The 20107-nt window shown below is 46.5% G+C and overlaps 1 protein-coding gene across 1 annotated transcript; it reads left to right on the top strand.

Annotated features, from left to right (window-relative positions):
• Positions 1 to 1392: 1392 nt before the first annotated feature.
• CCR7 (C-C motif chemokine receptor 7) lies at positions 1393 to 14423 on the top strand. The gene is made up of 3 exons (XM_044999807.1): positions 1393 to 1476; positions 9083 to 9132; positions 12630 to 14423. Exons 1-3 carry the CDS (start codon positions 1467 to 1469, stop codon positions 13695 to 13697), a joined length of 1128 nt encoding a protein of 375 aa, XP_044855742.1. The 5' UTR covers positions 1393 to 1466; the 3' UTR covers positions 13698 to 14423.
• The last annotated feature ends 5684 nt before the right edge of the window (positions 14424 to 20107 follow it).

Consider the following 20107-nt stretch of genomic DNA (forward strand, 5'->3'; position numbering starts at 1 on the left):
ACCTACATATACCTAGAGAAATAGGGAGAAAGAAAGAGTGTGTGAGACTTATATCATGGTGGTATGTGCTTAGAAAGCCACAAGCGAATTTTTGTAGATCATCCCAAGTGAGGACTGATTAAAACTTCAGAGCCACTCCACATTGTGTGTTCTGCAATTTTACAGAGTTGGCACAGAAATCATTGGGAATATTTTTTCTTCCTCCCTCCCTCACCATCAGTGTAATGCTTGCAGGAGAACGATTTGCTAGTGTAATGGTTCTAGTTATTGGGCTAAATTCATCTTTGGCGTAAATGCATTGCAGTCACTGGGGTTGCATCATGGATTTATTTGGTCCGTTGTGTGAGAGAGACAACTAGGATTATGCAAAGCACAGTTAGGGGAGAGCAGCACAGGACAAAGTCCCTCCAAAGAGCAGGTGATCCAGTCCAGCATGGAGGATCACTCTCTCCACCTTTTGCAGTGTGCCTCCTTGTTAACCTGGAGGAACCATCTCCTCATGCTCGCTCACAGGCGCTAGGAGTTCTGCAGAGGCAGTATGCTCGGGAAGCTCCTGGGGTCCGTCCTGTGTACTGAGGGGCCAGAAAGGGAAGAATCAGGCCAAAGGAGGGATACCATAGCCTTCAGAGTCAAAAGCTCCTGCAGTGACACTGTCCCACAAGGAGAGGAGGGCACTGCTGCAGAAACTGGACCTTTAGTCAGGAACCTTTGATTTCTCTGAAATTCCTGGAGTGATATGATGGTGGGGAAGGAGCAGGGGTATCACATAGCCACGGAGACTTTCGAGGCGGATAGTGTGAGGTGAGATATTTAGCAGATGATAATGCAAACCACAGACAAATAAGAAGAAGAGGAGGAAATTTGTTTGCTGACTTGGAAGCTGTTGAGCATTTAGAGACAGGGGAGATCAGCTTGGTGATGGGAGCCAATATAATAACCTAGATAGATTTACCTTGGCTTCCTTGCTGCAAACAAACCACTGGAGAAAACTTGTTCCCTTCCCACGTAGCTGTTGAGTGGAAAAGATGGTCATGAGGGAGGAGTGGTTTTTTTCTGTTTCTCATCAGTATGTGGGTTCTGGTAGATGTGCTAAATGTGCTGCAGTCTATTCTCACCTCAGTGTGGAGGCGAAATAACAAAAGAATGACAAGCCCTCCCCTCTTGGATATAGCCACTATCCTCGTGCGCCAGACTCACTGTTTGGGGAGAGCTCCGCTCTTGGCAATAGAGCAGTGCACCAGGAAGCACTCTGTGAGGCATAGTGTGGATGCCTCACTGAGGTGGTAGGAGGAGCATAATAAATCTCAGCAGCCTCTAAGCATGTGATTGCTCCTTAGTGATAAGGGTATAAAAGCCAGAGTTCCCCAAAAGGGGCCCTTCACACGAAATGCTGCACTCTGACACCACACTGGAGTATATGGTGCTTTCACCCACCCTGAGATTGTAACGCCAGCAGAAGGCAGACCATGGACAGTGGTGAGTGCATCTTCCTCATCCTTTGGCTATAGCGCTATACTCCTGTTCTCATCTGCGCTAGGAGGGATGCTCCCCATCTCATTCCAAGTGGCACTGACAGGAAAGGAGCAGCCGTGCATTACAATGAAATATTTTTTTTTAATTTCTATTTAAAATATTCTTTTTAGATTGTTTTAATTTTCCTCAATTGTCACATCTTAAAACAAACAGGGGAAACATCTTGCTAGCCAGATTTTTAAAACTACTTAATTTTCCTATTTTTAAATGGCAAAGAGGACCCTTTCTTCCGAGTATCATTGATACAGTCTAGTGATTTGAGTAGGAGTGAGGATGTTTAGATTCTGTTCGTAGCTCTGCCACAGACTCCCTGTGCAGTCTTGAGTGAGTCACTTCCTCTCTCTCTGCCTTGATTTCCCTATGTGTGAAGTGGGAATAATTTTACAGTGCTTCTCTCTCTCAAAGGGGCCTCGTAATGCTCCATGGATGAAGGTCTGCAAAGCATTTTTAGGTCCGTGGATCCATGCAGAGTTGTTTTGGATTCTCTCAGTGGGGGACTCAATCAAGTTGGAGTTGTATTTCCATGGATTATTTCATTGTTAAGCATCAAAATGAGCAGCAGCAGGCACTGGTGCTGTCTGCTGTTGGGAATACGGCATCAGCCTTGTTCCTGGAGAGAGAGAACTTGCAGCTTGTTACTGTCAACATTTAAGACTCTCCTTGAGTGCTTGATTATAGCTCAGGTCTGCTTTGCAAGAACCTGTTCCAGATTTGCCTTCAGTGGTTTTGTTGCATCCACAGAGTTAATCGTAGGAAACTAGAGTAGGGGTCAGAGATGTGGCCGAACAGCTAGAGTGCAGATATTTTTATCCTTCAGACTCCAGGCCCTATTCGAGTAATTTCCTTCCTCCTGATGCTTGCTTCTAAACATAATTCTTTTCACTTTCTTTAGTGCTCAGAACACTTGCAAAAAATAATCCCAAGACGACTGAAGGGGGTAAAGAGAGGTGGGGGGTGGGGGAGAGAACAGAACAGAGAATGCAGAATGGTAACAGCTTTGCCATCAGAAGAAAGCAGAAGGTTTGAACCACTTTGCAAATGAATTAAGCAAAGTAGGATTGAAAGACACCTGATGATTTTCTGGGAATGAATGGCTGGTCAGTGCTATAGTTAGGTGAGTGTGTGGTACAGATTCAGGGCATGCTCTGCTCTGAGGTACTGGCTACAGAAACCACAGAGTACAGAACAGTGAAGCCTCACGGCATCAGTAGATGGTTGGGCTTTGCTTTGAGAGGGAAGGTGGGTCCTGCTGCCCTATCTTCATGCCGTATTTTCAAGTCAAAGTCTGGAATGAGTAGGGAGTTAAAAGGCTTCTCTGTGCATTTAGGCCTCTGCCAGCACAGCAGCCTGGGGGCCATTATTAGGACGTGCCTCACAGTAGCATCTAAATGCCCCAGCTGAGATGAGTCCCATTGTGTAGGTGCTGTACATGCACATAGAGACAGTCCCTGCCCCTTAACTATTTCAGTGGGATCTTTGAGTTACCGTGCGTGCTTTGAAAACCCCACCCATAATAGGCAAGACAGAGAAAAGGTGGGTTCAAGGAAGTATTTTCCCCTTTTCAGAGATGGTGAAACTGAGATGCAGAAAAATTAAGTGACTTTCCCAAGGTCACGCAGGGAGATGGTGGTGGAGCTGGGGAACGAACCCAGGTTTCCTATATCTCAGTCCAGTCTGAATCCCAAGACCATGCTTCCTCTTGAAGGAGTTTTTGAAACTCCAGCGGCACGTGCCCACCGTGAACATAGACTGCGAATAATAGACAGACAAACACAGGGCAAGGTCTAGGACAGCTGTCATGGAACGTGTGCTCCGTTCAGGGGTAGAGAATCCTGAGCCTTGGCGTGCCGGGCAAAGGAGGGAGGTGCAGAAGGCCATTCCGCTTAAATAAATATGGGGAGACGACAGGGAGGTCACCTCATTGTCCATGCCCTGTGAAAGCCTACAAGACACTAGATTATGGATTAGAAACCCTAGACTGCAAAATGTACTCACGTTACAAATCCCTGCTCAGTTGTGTAAAGATAGCAAGCTCCCGCTCAAGGGACGTAGGACCTGATCTAGCAAGGCACTTCAGCACATGCTTAACTTTACTACCAGCACAACTGGAGCCACTGGGACTACTCCTGTGCTAAAGTGCTTTTTCAGACTGGGGCTGGGTGATTATTACTGACACCGCATTTACGGCAGAAAACACAAGTTTCTTTTTTTTAGAATGAGTTTTCTGCTAATCTGTTTATCTCTGCAGCACTCTCATTTGGTTCACAATTTCCATGAGGGGGTGGGGAAAGAGTTTATTTCTTGCTGCTCTCACAACGTGTTGCGAGTGCCTGAGATGAAAGGCCCAGTTTTACCTCACTGGTCTTTTTCGCTACTGAAATGAGGGACTAGGCCTTTCTGGCAAGAGCTGAGTGACAGAATGAGAGCGTGAGAGGGGCGCTATGGGCACTAACACCTCCGCGAGAGAGACTGAATATGCTAATGAATGATGATGAACCATTCGTTCTCAGAAATTGGTGGTTTCCATGAAGGTCACAGAGTTTGAAGAGAGTGAGGGGGGCGTCAGAAGCAGCTTCTGCCTAAGCAGACATCCTGTCTGAAACACAGGCCAGGTCTACGCTACAGACTTACATCGGCATAACTGCATGGTTCAAGGGTGTGAAAAATCCACACTGCTGAACAACATGGTTATACCAACCTGGCGGCCTAGGGCTGCCCATTTTGGTTGGACATATTCCTGGAGGTTTCATCACATGACAATCTTTAATGAAAGATTCATCTTTAATTCCTGGAGACTCCAGGACAACCCTGGAGGTTTGGCAATCCTAACCTGGCCCCTGCTGTAGACAGCACTATGTCGACAGAAGCTCTCCTGTTGGTGTAGTCGTGTCTTCACTAAAGCACTACAGCGACACTGCACATGAAGACAAGCCCACAAACACCCATTGCATTAGCCCGTAGGTATGTCTACACCGCACAGGAAGGTACGATTGGTCGCACAGTTATGCCTACCCATGCCAGTTTAAATCTAGCTAACGAGGACAATAGTAGTGCAGATGTGGCGGCATGGATTTCAGCTCATGACAGTTCCTGGGTATGTACCCAGGGTCCCCAATTGGCTTGTATTGGGGTGGTTAGCCCACACCAAATCCTGTATGGCTACATCTTCACTCGTCTTGTTACCCGCACTGGCTAGATTAAATCTACCATGCGTCTGCCTAACCGCACTGCGTTAACTTGCCGTGAAAATGTGCCCTTAGTCTAAATGTGGGTTTAGGTCTTTGAAACGCAGGTTCTGTATTTCTGGCTAGTGCGCGATAATCATTCGCCTGTGGCCGTAGCCCCAGAGCAGACTCTCTTCTATAAGAGCCGGGCAGGTTTTCTGCTGAATTTATTGGGTCTGTTGCTGCTACTGTTCAAAGTCTTCTCCAGCCATCTTCTGAAAATCCAGTGGCATCGTGAACTCCCTGTAACCCTGCACCTGGTGCAGCCATTTACAGTGCAAAATGGGTGTAAAACGACCATTTCTGGGTGAGAGTTTAGCCTACCCCAGTCTATGAATCATAGATTCAGAGCAGGTGAGGGTGGAGCAGACCTGTTAGGTCACTTGTGGTTCACTGCGCAAGAGTCCATGTGGGATGGTTTTCTGGTCCATTCTGCAGGACTGTGCCCGGTCTAGTTTTAAATGCCCCAGTTGATGGGGTTTCTGCTCCTTCGCTTGGGAGGCTGTTCCATAGCCAAATACATCCCATGGTCTGGAAGCATTTCCTTTGATGCTCAGCCTAAAGTTTCCTGTTCCTAATTCCATCTCTTTACTTCTGCATAGGCTGTGCAGCTGAACCCAAATGCCTCCTGCTGCAGAATCTTCCCTGATCTGGCTTGAGATCTGCCCCCTTGTGCAATGAGATAATGAATACACTGCGGGGAGACAGCCAAAAGCACTCAGCGCTGGCCTACCTCCATGCCCCCTGAAATTAATGGGCATTTTGCCAGTGATTTAATGGGAGCAGAGATGGGCCAATCCTGAGCTTTTTTTTTTAATCCTACCTTGTCTCCAGAAGGAGTGAGGAGCTCTCAGCTGGGAATTGCTGCTCCCATGTTGATCCAGGAGAGGAACCAGGCTGAGCTGGAAGCCTCTCTGTGCACGTCTTCTGGAATGATGTGGTGCATTTGGAAACCAGTGGTTGAAGAGCATGTACGGAAAACACCCAAAGGACCTGGAGGGAGGGGGGGCCACTGGACCTCAAGTCTGAACGAGTTCCCTGCCCTGGAGATTTGATTTGATTCGATTTAGCATGGTTGTGAGTTTTGTCATCACAGGGACTTTCAAGGGGGGGATTTTCTATTAGTATTTTGAGAGATGAAACTTTAGGAAAATACCAAGAACAGCCACAGGCCAAAAAAAAAAAAAAAGTCTTAAACATGCCCATGAAACTCCAGAGTTCAAGGGGCTGTTTGGCCCATTTCCACTCTGCTCCTGCCCGCCACTTCCTCTCCCCAGTGCGTTGGGAAGCCTGGCTCCCAGCAGGGGGGTTAGCGAGATAGGGCGGTGGGCTCTCTCTCCGCTGCACTTAGAATGGGACTCGCTCAACAAGCTGGTGAGGGAAAGCCAGGTAGGAAGGAGTTGTCTCCTTAGTCAGTCCTTTCTGGCTTGTCAACTGCCCCGGGGGGGGAGCAGTTTTTCTTGGGACTGGAAATCAAGTAACACTGAAAACTCCTAAAGAAAGCAAAACAGGGGCTCTTCACAGGAAAACAAAAGTGAGTCACTTTTGTTTTCAGTTCAGTATCACTCTCCAAAGCGAAAGCCAGACCGCTGTGGGGTTGTGATGTTGTCACTCAGAGGTTAAGTGGGGGCAGATCTGGTCAGCGGTTGGATGAGAGATGCAGTGCCCTTTAAATTACAGAACTCCTGCCACAGCCCGGAGCTAGGAGGCTGCATGCTGCCGGAGGTGCGGTCTTGGAGGAGATGAACAAAAGACAAAGGCCTCGCTAATCACTAAAGATCCCACTGGGCTTCTGGGAAGAGTTGGGGTGTTCGCCCCTGTGTCCCCTCCAAACTGGGTTCTGCCTTAGTAAATTCCACCAGCTGTTTCAGCTAATGGTGGGCCCCCTCCAGGTTTCCTGCCCTATATGTGGTGGTGTTGCTCTCAGTGGGGGGTAGCAGCTCTCAACGGTCGTTCCTGCTGCCAGTTCGGAGGTGGGAGGAGGTGTTTTACTTTATCCTTGGAAGCATCTGGTGCTGGCCACAGTCAGGGATAGGATACTGGACTGAATGGGCTACTGGTCTAATCCATTCTGGCAGCTCTTCTGGTCCTACTTGTCTTCACTGCTCATCTGCGGCTTTCCCTGGTACCCCACGTAGTGTGGTCAGAGAAACATGGAGGCCAAAGTGTCTGTGCTTCTGTATTGTGTCTAATGCTGTAGCACCTAGGAGCCCCCAGACGGGGGATTGTCCTGGATCCTGCGGGAGGGAAGGGTGTGTGCACAAGACACAGTCATATCAGATGTTTGATGACAGAAGCTGGCAAGTGACCCACAGCTACATGCTGCAGAGGAAGGTGAAAAACTCCCAAGGTCACTGCCCATCTGACCTGGGGGAAAATTCCTTCCCAACCCCACATGTGGCGACCTGCTAGACCCTGAGCATGGGAGCACCAGCCAGCCAAGCCCCTGAGAGAGAGAGCCCTGCCCATGTCCCATCTCCAGCCAAGGCCTTGACTTTTGAGAAACTTTGTGGTAAGTTCCCAGAAGGCTCTGGGAGGAAGAGAACCAGGACTCTCTCATCGCTCTATAGGGAGACTAGGCCTCATTTGTTCTCACATCAACATGAACAGTCTGATTGTCACCCAGTACTGAGCTAACCATTTATCTGAATAAAGCCATTACCTGTACTACAGACCTAGGACCCACAGATGGCAAAGTGACAACAGACTCCTGAAATAATGGCTATCAATCCGCCCAGTGCATGGGAGCAATTGCCCAAGAGTTTCCTAGAGCTGAGCCCCGGGCACAAACTGGCATTGCAAAGGCACAGCAGAGAAACAGCAGCCAGCAATCCGAGAGAACGTAGAGCTGAACACAGAGGAGGATTGTAACAACAACGGGAGTGAATGAATAATTCGCACTCAGTAATGAATGGGTTTAAAGGTACAAAGGCAGCATGGGAAGAAACAAAAGGCTGTGAACCAATGGGTCATCACTGGCTCTGCCAGTGACTTGCTAAGCGGCCTTGGGCAAATCCCTTGACTTTATCGTGTCTCAATTTCCCCATTGATAAGATGGGGTCTGCCTCTCAGGGTTATTACTTGGTTGATCCCTGTGTGAAGCAAGTGCTAAATATTACTAGGGGGTTGCAGATGTCCTAGCAAACAACCCCACCTGCTCCTAAGAGCTGCAGGAAGGGCCCAGTCTACTCAGGAGAACTCAGTGGTTTGAGCATTGGCCTGCTAAACCCAGGGTTGTGAGTTCAATCCTTGAGGGGGCCACTTAGGGATCCGGGGCAAAATCAGCACTTGGTCCTGCTAGTGAAAGCAGGGGGCTGGACCCGATGACTTTTCGGGGTCCCTTTCAGCTCTATCAGATAGGTAGGTATATCTCTGAAGCCTAGGGAGGGAGTTGGGCTTCAGAGGGAACTGAGGGCTTTCACAGTTTGCAGGATCGACTTCTAACCTAGGTGGCTGAGGCAAGAAACCAGAGTTTGTTTTAAACAGTGGAAAGCAAAATGCTTTCACTTGGCCTCTGCACCTTCGTTAACCACAGGAGGAAGAGCTGCTTGTCTGCGATTGCTCTAGCACATCACTCCTGGTTCTGAATTTACTCTTTCCTTCCCTGTCTTCAGCAGGCAGCATCTCTGAGTTCAAAGCAGAAGTCAGCTCTGACACTTAGACAAGTATAATAAATTTCAGTCAAATGTATCCTGTAGGTGAGCTCAGTTCCTTGCTCTGTAGTCTTCTGTCAGGGAACAGCCAGACCAAATTTATCACAGACACAGCCGTACTTTTTTTAAATTCACATTAAGGAAGCTTTAGCCCACAATTAAGAGGCATGTATGAGCTATGCATGGCTGGCTGCTGACGGTGTCCTCATCCCCTGCAACCGTGGTAGGCTTTTTGTAAAGAAATAACTAAAAATAAACCAGACATCATGATAAACCAAACACAAGTTCACTCAGTCTTTAACTTCATTCACCTGGTTTCTATTTCTTGCTCTTATACTAACTTGCTATGTGACTTGGGGTTTGTCACATAAGCCAAGAAACTCAAAGGTCTTTAGGCGCCTCTCACTGATTTCAGTGGGAATTAGGGACATAAAGACCTTTGAGGATCTGGACCTTAACTTCTTTTTTTATGCCTCAGTTTATCCATCAGTGCAAGGCTTAATAAGGTTTGTCAAATGCTTTGGGATTCATGGATGAGAGACGCTATAGCAGTGCAATGTATTATGTTAAAACTTGGAGACCATTTTCAAACTTTATTTCCAGGACAAATGTACGTTACCTGGGAACCCCTCTTAATGGCAACCACTAATATTGTGCTTCCTCCTTTTCTAGGTAAACAGGTGAAGGTGACGGTTGTTTTGAGTCTTCCCTTCATTTTCCAGGTAAGAAGTTAAAAACCAGAAAGGAACTTGGTTGAAATCTAGCTGCGTTCATGCACTGAATGTACAGGTGACGGTGCGGATAACTTTGATAGATAAAGCAGCAGCAAAAGTGATTCTGATAGAAACTACTTTTCACATTAGAATCCTAAAGGGTTTTCAGGTGACCACCTAGAGCAAAGTGGGGAGAATTCACAGAACAACTGTCTGAGCCAGTGAGACCTGAGGAAAGAAAGAACGAACTACAGATAAGGAATGTAATGCAAAGTGACCATTAAGCCTGGGATGTCCAGAAGGGCTTCCATACCGACAGCCTTGCTCCCATTTCAGCACCTAACCAAATGGGCAGGTTTCCCACCTGTTGGGTGCTGAGCTCTTTGGAAAAATCTGCTCATAGTGACTTAATACTGCAGCCTTTGCTCATGTGAGAAAGGGCTGCAGGATTGGGGCCTGATGGGTGGCACATTGCAGGAGGAGGAAGAGTTCCTCATCTGCCATGAACGCCTCCTCTTCCTCCAGTTCAGAGTAAAACTAGAGCTGGAAAAGGGAAACGTGAAAGAATCTAGCATTCCTGAACTGTCCATTCTGACCTGCTAGTCAACTCTGTGCCAGGACCAGCTGTACTCTAGGACTGCTGCATCTTTGGGAGCATGCCTCAGCCGCCCCACAGTATGAGACTCTGTCAGGGCTCTGTGACACAAGGGAAGGTTTTTGCGGTGGGTTTCTTTCCCCTTTCACTTCGGGTCGCAGGCTTCAGATCCGTGCAGGATGTGGTGAAAGCCAAGCCTGGCAGAGCCGAAGAGCACGCTAAGATTCATGGCAATAACAGGCAGACGCCACCCAGAGGGGAAACCTTTCATCTTTGCAGAGAGGAAGGGAGGGTAGTAGAGACATGGCACAGAGACAAGCTGGGTGCACATATCACAAGCTCATGCTGCTCTTTAGACAAGTTGAGAGAGAAGAAGCAGCAACAGAACTTGAGTCAAACAGCAGGAGACGAGTGAGAGAGTGTCACTCATTTCCTGGCAGCTTCACTCACTGGCTTTTGTCTGGGCTGTAGGGACCCTCTCTTATTGTTTTATACAGAAAGTCATTGAGGTGGGGGCCCCCAGTCATGTCATTCCCCCAGGGGCCCTGTCCACAACCACACCAAAGTTCTTCGGTTCTGCTACTTCACAGGCTCACTCATAACAGGGAGAGCAAGGGTAGCAATTGTTTTATGCAAGTTCTCTGGCCTGTGTTGCACAGGAGGTCTGATTAGATAATGGCAGTGCACCCATCCAGCCTTGGGATCTAGGAGGGCCAGAAAGCATCTAAGGAGAGCTGTCTCAGTGCTGCCTACTCTCACCATTCTATCATGAATCTCACGCTATCTGGTGTTTTTTCTTATAGCCCCGGCTCCGGCATCATGCAATTGTGCGAGCGTTTCAGCTTTCGTTTTTAAAAAGCCAGTGTTTGTAATCCTTCTGGCTGGTGAGGAAAGCTTGAAAATGTGACCCTTAAAGGCTCCAAAAACCAGAAATCAAATAGGAACCTTAATTCCCCCCCCACCCTCTCCCAAATTGAAGCCAATCTCATGACTTTGGGGGGGACCTGACTCAATTTTTGAACACTTGTGATTGGCAATACCGCCATGTCTACATTCCATACCAGTGAAGTGACTGTGGTGCATTCAAGTGGTGTTTTGTAAGTCAATCGGTGTGCAAGTTGGCATTTCTACAATACACTCAATTTTAGTGAGATGACTAGAGGGCCACTGAAATTCAGAGTGAGGAGTCTAGTAGTTCAAAGCACACCTGCACACAGATTAAGTTAAAAAAACACACCAACATTTTAATACACCATAGGCTGAAACTTTAAAAAAAAAATCTTCCAGGCAGCACCACTGAGCACAGCACTTGAAACAAGGAGCCTCTTTAAGGAATGAGTTGTGGGCTGTGCCAGTCTGACTGTCTCACCTGAAAATCTATAAGGAATCCAACTCCCTCTTCAGCATCCAGCTGCTTTCTTGCTCAAGGGAAGCTTTGGCCAGGTTGTCTGGACTAATGCCACCCCTCAGGTCTTTCTGCAAATTCACCCTGTACCCACAGGTCTGCTCACGAGGGCACCATTCCCACTGGTGCAGAGGCCACCCTGATATTAGCAACTGACTGCCTTCGAAGGATGTAGATGAAAGCATGCATCTGAAACTGATCCAGGGCTCTCAGCCCTGGCACCCGGGGCTGCAAGCCTCACAGGATCAGTTTCGCTCATGCAGTAATTAGCTGCTTCCCCCTTGCAGAGTTGCCTGTCGATGAAGTGTTAGGGCAACCAAAGTTTGAACTGCTCAAATTAAGGTTCAGTTTTGTTTGGCCTTTAGGGACCTGTCACGATCAGTTCTAATTTTATCCAAAATTCTGTCCCCTGGGGGCATCTCTGAAGAACCTACAGGACACTTTGAGAACAGGGATGTTGATGTTTCCTGGCTAGGCTTACTTGGGTCATTACTTTCCATTTGCAGCAGGGGTTCTCAAACTGGGGGTGGGGACCCCTCAGGGGGTTGCGAGGTTATTACATGGGGGGTCGGGAGCTGTCAGCCCCCACCCCAGGCCCCACTTTGCATCCAGCATTTATAATGGTGTTAAACATATTTAAAAATGTTTTTAATGTATAAGGGGGGTCGCACTCAGAGGCTTGCTGTGTGAACGGGGTCACCAGGACAAAAGTTCGAGAATCACTGATTTCCAGGGTCTGTTGCATACATTTTCTACCCTGACGGGTTGCTGTGTGTTTCATGATACCACGTCTGTTTCTCCCCTGAAGTTTAGTGGCCTTTGAACCTTTTGGGGATTCTTGGTGATGAAACTGCTAAATGAGAGTGATTTCTTGCTTTACCACTCTAGTTTAGCAGTTTCATCACTAAGAATCCCCCAAAAGTTCAAAAGCCACTATATAATTTTAATTTATTTATGGTTGTGTCTAGGGTCCCCATCCTGGATCATGGCCCCCTGTATAAAAGCCAGCTATTATTAAATGGCACCGCTCTGTCGGTTCCATGCCATTTGTTATTCCCGGAGTTGATCTGCACTTCCCATTATCTTAAGGGAAGTGGTGTGGATGAACATTCAAGGAGGAAAAGCAGAAAATTCCTTGTGACCAGAGCTGGTCAGGAAAAGTTTTTGTTCCAATAAGTATGACTTTTTTTTTCTGAAGTTTCTGTTTTTTCTATGAAAACATGAAAAATGTTAGTTAAACTCCAGCATTTCCTATAGAATTTCCATTTTTCATCCAAAAACAAACAAACAACAAAACTGACTGAAAAGCTCTGACCAGCTCTGCTCATGACGCTCGCCAGGGAAAGGCTTGGAAGTGATCTGGGATTTCTCTGCTTTTGGAGGCTTGGTGGTTTTACTCACTTTACACTCCCAGTTCAGGCCTCGCTCCTGCAGTGTGTTGTTTACCAGGGATCTGCCTCATTGCAGGGTAAGGCCTTGAGCACGCTTGTTTCCTTCCCTTTCTAGCTGTGCACAGGCAACAATGTCACTGACTACTATGACGCCAACGTCACTGTCGATTACAACATGTTCGAGACTCTCTGTGAGAAGGCCGAAGTCCGGAGCTTCCGTGCCGCATTCCTCCCAACTATGTACTCGCTCATCTGCATCGTTGGGCTTTTGGGGAACGGGCTGGTGATGCTGACCTACATCTACTTCAAGAGGCTTAAGACGATGACCGACATCTACCTGCTGAACCTGGCCTTGGCGGACATCCTCTTCCTGCTGACGCTCCCCTTCTGGGCCACGAGCGCAGCCAAGTACTGGATTTTTGGGGAGTTTGCCTGCAAAGCCGTCTACTGCATCTGCAAGATGAGCTTCTTCAGCGGGATGCTGCTGCTCCTGGCCATCAGCATTGACAGGTACTTCTCCATTGTCCAGGCTGCCTCCGCCCACCGTCTCCGCTCCCGCATGATCTTCATCAGCAAGATCACGTGCTTCTCCATCTGGATCCTGGCCTTTGTCCTCTCCATCCCAGAACTGGTCCACAGTGGAATGAACGCATCCGAGACCCCCCGCTGCTCCATCATCGCCACCACCGACTTGCACAAGTTCGACACTGGCATCAAAGTGTCCCAGATGGTCTTTGGCTTCCTAGTACCCCTGTTGGTCATGTCCGTCTGCTACTTTGTCATCGTCAAGACCTTGCTCCAAGCCCGTAACTTTGAGAAGAACAAGGCCATCAAGGTCATCATCGCTGTGGTGATAGTCTTCGTCGTCTTCCAGCTGCCTTACAATGGCGTCATGTTGGCCAAGACCATCTCAGCTTTCAACAATACTGACAGCCAGTGCGAGAAGAGTAAGCAGCTTGACGTGGCAGACGACGTGACCTACACTCTGGCCTGCTTCCGCTGCTGCCTCAATCCCTTCCTCTATGCCTTCATTGGCGTCAAGTTCCGCAATGACCTCGTCAAGCTTCTCAAGGAGCTGGGTTGCCTGAGCCAGGATCGGCTCTGGCATCTGTCGACTTGCAGGGAGAACAGGCGGTTCTCCTTTGCTATGGAGACCGAGACAACCACCACTTTCTCACCATGAGGGGTGTTCTGTGCCTGCTTTGACTGAGCCAGGGCTGGGGTATTCCTGCATCTTGCAGCCCTCTTGAATTACTGATTTGAGCAGGGCCAGCCTCACCTTGGCCGGAGAGCTGTATCAGCGCAGAACAAAACCTATTAACTTCCCCACATTTCAGGAAATCCAGGTAGGTGGGAGAGACTCGGCTAAGGCTACTACAAAGTACTAAGCTGGGGAGCAATTAGACCTCATGTTAATTGTTCCATTTCCCTTCAGTTCCATTTGGGCATCATTCCTCATTGCTCCAATATAAAACCTTTTTCTTATTTGTGTTACAGCTGAGCTCTCTGGAGCACCTCCTTGCTTTGAATGCCGCATTTAACAAGACTGCATTTTGCTCTTTCTTACACACACAAACTTTGTAGCACTGATCCAGCTAGTAAGACAGAATGTGACTAAGCCATGCCTCAAACTCCAAGCTCAGCACAATACATGGTATAAGCTAGCATTGACTTCTGATTCTTGATTAGGCTTCAGTTGCTTGAATGCTGGAATGAATCAGTATCCCTAGCATGCCACTCCCAGTTCCTTCCTCCCCACTCCAAAAGTCAGATTTGCATAATTAACCCTAAAACTACAGATTTTTAAAATGAGTAAGTTTGATAACAGTCACTGTTAATGCAAAATCTCGAAAGTTTGTTGGGGGAAACAATGGCTTTCAATTCACTTTGCTTGTGCTGGGATTTTGGGTTTCACCTATAAAGTTCCATCTGGTTTAGGGCAGGGGTTCTCAAATTGGGGGTCGGGACCCCTCAGAGGGTCACGAGGTTATTACATGGGGGGTTGTGAGCTGTCAGCCTCCACCCCAAACCCCGCTTTGCCTCCAGCATTTATAATGGTGTTAAATATATTTAAAAGTGTTTTTAATGTATAAGGGGGGGTTGCACTCAGAGGTTCGCTGTGTGAAAAGGGGTCACCAGTACAAAAGTCTGAGAACCCCTGATTTAGGGCTTGTGCATCATGGGAGGCAGCCTCTTCATTACGGCAGTGGATTAAGCTAAACTGCACCAAGGCCACTTCAGTACTGAATGGGACGGTTTGTCTACAAGGGGACACTCCAGATAAATAATCCAAATTAACTAACGGTGTGACTTTAAAGTGGATTAGTTTAAACCACATTAAATCCCTGTGTGGACACTTCAAATTAAGGCCACTTTAATTCTGATTTAATTCATTAATGAAGTAGAACTAATGTGCTTTAAATTCACACCTTTAGTTAATTTGGATTTACTTTCCTGAGTGTCCCTGTGTAGACACGCCCTCGGTGTTTGTAAACTGCCAGTTGAGAATATCTGGAGCTTTACTGCATGATCCTGAAAATGGCAGAGTACTCTGGCCCCAATCTAGCATGATACTTAAGCATATACTTAATTTTAAGCACTCTGATAGTCCCCAGCCCCTGCCGCCCCAGTGAAGTCAAACAGGATTACTCACATGCTTGACTTTAAGCACACGTGGAATAAGCATTTTGCTGGACTGGGCCAAAGTTCTGAGCAGGAATGAGTCCAGGGCCCCGTAGCTCTATAATATATTTCTCAGTGGAAGGCTCTCATCTGCCCTTGGTTTGACAGCTCACGTATGCCAATCTTTGGCGCCTGTCAGAAAGGCTGCTCAGGCTTTTCATGAGCTGAGAGGCAGCTTTTCCTCAAGGAGGCGTGTTCTTTATTGTCACTTGCTGACCTCAGTTTAATAGAGGACCATGTGGATGTGAGTTCCCCACCCAACCTCACTTTTCCCTCGGAGAAGCTGTAACGGGTGCCTTTTGATAAAGCAAGGGAAAATTTAAAAAATAAACCTCCATAAACTCCTAAAAGCGCATCCTACATTCATACAGTCAGGGCTATTAATGGTGCTCTTCGTTACAGTTTGATTTGAGAGTGACAGCCAGCCATGTGGCTGTGGCAGCTAAGCAACAGATTACTGTCATGTAAACTAAGACATGGAAAATAAGCCCAGAGTGTAATGCCAGTTGGTGCATTTAGTGGAAACCTGAAGGACTCTTGTGGAGGAACATCCTGGGAATTGCTGTCATGGGATGGCTGAATATCAATTGAGTGCGAGTCGCTGTAATTCAATCTGCCATTGCAGCTGTTATTACAGCTCTGCCGTCAGCACTAAAGTGCACACAGACACAGGTCTCCCTTGAACCAGATACCAAGGGCAAAAGGTCCTGGTGTTATCCCAGCGTCTGTGGCAGGGGCCATCCGAGTGACACAGAAGGAAGCTCTTAACTCCCATCCTCTTGGCACACTAACCACAAATTCTGTCCTCCCTGGCAAGATGCCGAACAGCCTCTAGCGGATCCCTCTTCACCTGCTACACAATAGTCCACTATAAAAATAACCCTTTTGAAAGCTTTTGGTCGGGAGCAAGAGATTCCAGTAAATGATACACGGCCTTAAAGGAGAAAACAAATTATCCTATCTGATTGTTTATAGTGTTTTGTGGTGCCCATGTCTCTTGCCTAATGAGCGCTGCTTTCTTAGCAGCCCTAGTAATGAGGGCTGTGGATTGACACACTGGATATTTAGTTTTTTTGGTTTGATCCGGCACTCCTTATTCAGGAAAGCTACCAATCATCTCTCAATCTCTCGCAAGGAATACGTCTAATACAGGGTCTTATTTTGGTGCATCAATATGATAGACTTGTACTGTATATTCAGACATATAAAGTTGCTATATGTAGAACAAGAGAGGTGAATTTGTACATGAATATATTCTGTAAGGCTGTACTGCCTAGAAGCAAGGTTTGTCTATACCAGAGGTCGGCAACCTTTCAGAAGTGGGGTGCCAAGTCTTCATTTATTCACTCTAATTTAAGGTTTCGCATGCCGATAATACATTTTAACATTTTTAGAAGGTCTCTTTCTACAAGTCTATAATATATAACTAAACTATTGTTGTATGTAAAGTAAATAAGGTTTTTAAAATGTTTAAGAAGCTTCTTTTAAAATTAAAATAAAATGCAGAGCCCCCCGGCCCAGTGGCCAGGACCCGGGCAGTGTGAGTGCCACTGAAAATCAGCTTGCGTGCCGCAGGTTGCCTACCCTAGTTCTATACAAACAATTCATTTATGGGAACCTGGGGTGTGAATCTTCCCTGCACTAATCTGTTGGGGACTAATTTGTTCAAGTACACTCTGCTGATTTGCATTAACAGTTTGTTAATATGCTTTGATCTAATCCTCTTTGAAATGGGACTAGATCAAAGCGCATTAACAAATGGTTAACAGGCACGAGCAAGGCCTACGCCAACAGTCAGTCTGTGGCAGACAAGTTCTGGTAGAGTCACGCTACAGCTTGCGGCGAACCGTTTGTGGAGACAAACCTTAAGCTTTTTCTGGCCTAAACATGTTCAAGCGAATTAGTGTGGTGGTTTTTTTAAAAACTATTTCACCAAGAAAATGCAATTGTAATTTTATCAAGTCTTAGACGAACAACCTATGAATGGCCATATGGGGTCAAACCAATGGTCCATCTAGACCAGGGACCAGTGCCAGAGGGAGTGAACAGAACAGCAATTGAGTGAGCCATCCTCTATCATCCAGTCCCAGCTTCTAGCAGCTGGAGGTCTATGGAAACCTAGGGCATGGGGTTGCTTCCCTGACCATCTTGGCTAATAGCCACTGATGGACCTAGCCTCCATGAACTTATCTAATTCTTTTTTGAGCCCAGTTATATTTTGGCTGTCACAACATTCCCTGAAATGATTTCCACAGGTTGACTGTGCATTGTGTGAAGAAATACTTCCTCTTATTTGTTTGAAACCTACATCCTATTAATTTAATTGTGTTAAGTGAAGGGGTAAATAACACTTCCCTATTCACTTTCTCCACACCATGCATGATTTTATAGACCTCTGTCATATCCCCTCTTAGTCATCTCTTTTCCATGCTGATTGGGCCCAGTCTTTTCCATCTCTCCTCCTATGAAAGCCATTCCAGACCCATTCTCATTTTGTTGCCCTTCTTTGTACTTTTTCCAGTTCTAATATATGTTTTTTGAGATGGGACAATCAGAACTGCACCTAGTATTCAAGTTGTGGGCATACCAGGGTTTATAGAGTGGCAATATGGTATTTTCTCTTATCTGTCCTTTTCCTAATGGCTCCAAACATTGTTCGCTTTTTTGACTGCCACTGCATGTTGAGCAGATGTTTTCAGAGAACTATCCATGATGCCAAGATCTCGCTCTTGAGTGGTAACAGCTAATTTAGACCCCATTATTTTGTATCTATGGTTGGGATGATGTTTTCCAGTGTGCATTACCTTGCATTTATCAACATTGAATTTCCATCTGCCAGTTTCCTGACCAGTTTTGTGAGATCCCTTTGTAGCTCTTCACATCAGCTTTAGCCTTAACTCTCGAGTAATTTTGTATCACCTGCAAACTTTGCCATCTCACTGTTTACTCGTTGAATGTATGTTGAACAGCACTGGGCCCAGTACAGACCCTTGTGGGGCCCCACTATCTACCTCTTTCCATTGTGAAAACTGACCACGTATTCCTACTCTTTGCTTCCTATCTTTTAACCAGTTATCCCATGACTCCGTACTTTGCTTAAGAGCCTTTATTGAGGGACCTTGTCAAAGGCTTTCTGAAAGGTCAATTACCCTGTATCCACTCGATTGCCCTTGTCCGTATGTTTGTGAACATCCTCAAAGAATTCTAGTAGATTTGTAGAGGAAAATCCTGCCTCACCAAAGCCATGTTGATTCTCAATCCTCATTCCAGCCTCTCAAATAAGGACACACTTCCAGCCTTCATGGCATCAGTGCCTACATCAGACAGACTGTTAAAGGAATAGGAACCGAATGCTGGGTAAAGTCACACACAAATTATGTAGATACAGAAGAACCAGATACTTCAACATTTGGCTCAAGATTTTTTGAAAGTTTGGGGCCTTAAGTTAGGCTCTAAGTCCACATTAGGCAGTTGGTAAGTTAGGCCACGTGTCTAGCCCTCCTAACGCTGCGTAATACAGGGCTCTTCAATCTCCCAGACAAAGGTCTAACAAGATTCAAGGGCTGGATGTTGAAGCCAGACACATTTAGACTGGAACTAAGCTGTACATTTTTGAGAGAGAGAGAGAAATTAACCACCGGATCAACTCACCAAGGGCTATGGTGGATTCTCCATCATTGGAAATTTTTACATCAAGATTGGATTTTCCTTCTAAAAGATCTGCTCTGTTTCAAAGAGTTTTTACGCAGGTGAGTCCTGTGGCCTCTGTCACACTAGGTCAGGGGTTCTCAAGCTTCACTGCACTGCGACCCCCTTCTGACAACAAAAATGACTCTGTGACCCCAGAAGGGGGGGGGGTCAAAGCCGAGCTCACCTAAGCCCTGTCGCCCCAGGTGGTGGGGCCGAAGGCCCAGGGTTTCAGCCCAGGCAGGGAGCCTGTAACCTGAGCCTCATCCGCCCAGGGCTTCAGCTTTGGCCCCAGCAAGTCTAAACCAGCCCTGGCGACACCATTAAAACAGGGTCACGACTCACTTTGGGATCCTGACCCGTAGTTTGAGAACTGCTGTACTAGGTGATCAAAGTGGCCCCTTCTGATTCGATTCTTAAGACTCAAATGCACCTTCCATAGAAGATACTGCTGATCTCAATGTACCTAGTTACTCAAAAACCGGCCACTTATTTAGGTGTTGAATATTGACTCAGAACCCTAACTTTAGGGCCCCGATAGAATCACAGCAATGTCAGGCTGAAAAGGACCTCAGGAGATCCTCTAGTTCCTTCCCCACACTGGGGCAAGCTTAAGTCTACCTGCCCAGCCCAGCCCTGACAGATGTTTTTTCTAACCTGTTCTTAACCATGTTTTAAACTGAAAACTGAGACTGGGTCAAGATGAGTTTTTGCTGGTGGTGCAAAAAGTAACATTACCATTAACTGAAAAAACACACCTTGTTTTTTCCCACCACTGGTATATTTTCCATGACGTGAAGCTTGTACGGATCATAAAGGTTAATGTTCAATCCGTCTAGTCCTCTAGAGAGATGGTTGTTGGTTCATTTCCTTTGCCCAGCCTAGCTTCACATCAATATTACCCTATAGAAAAGGGTGTGTAAAATACCCTTAATTGGGAATTGATCTGGAGATCTTCTTTTCCTTCACCTATAGGTGATAAATACAGTAAAACAAGTTACCAGTGTATTTTAAACAGTGGTGTTTATCCTTATTCTAATGCATAACCCATGTGCCTCAATGCTGCTCAATTACTGTGTAAATTGATGCCTTTTTTATTACTGCTTATGTAAGAAGGTATTTTGTACCGTTACTGAATTTTTTTTATTAAAGATAAACAAATTTGTTAACGAGAAGGTCTTATTTTTTGGGAACTTTGTGGAAGTCGTTCACATAATGAGATGA

This window comes from Mauremys mutica, chromosome 25 (genome assembly GCF_020497125.1).
Source record: "Mauremys mutica isolate MM-2020 ecotype Southern chromosome 25, ASM2049712v1, whole genome shotgun sequence".
NCBI classification, from domain to species: domain Eukaryota; kingdom Metazoa; phylum Chordata; order Testudines; family Geoemydidae; genus Mauremys; species Mauremys mutica.

Bases quoted from the DNA above. Each gene is read 5' to 3' on its own strand.
- CCR7 (XM_044999807.1), top strand. The intron at 9,133-12,629 runs GTAAGAAGTTAA...TTCCCTTTCTAG, and splicing joins GTCTTCCCTTCATTTTCCAG to CTGTGCACAGGCAACAATGT.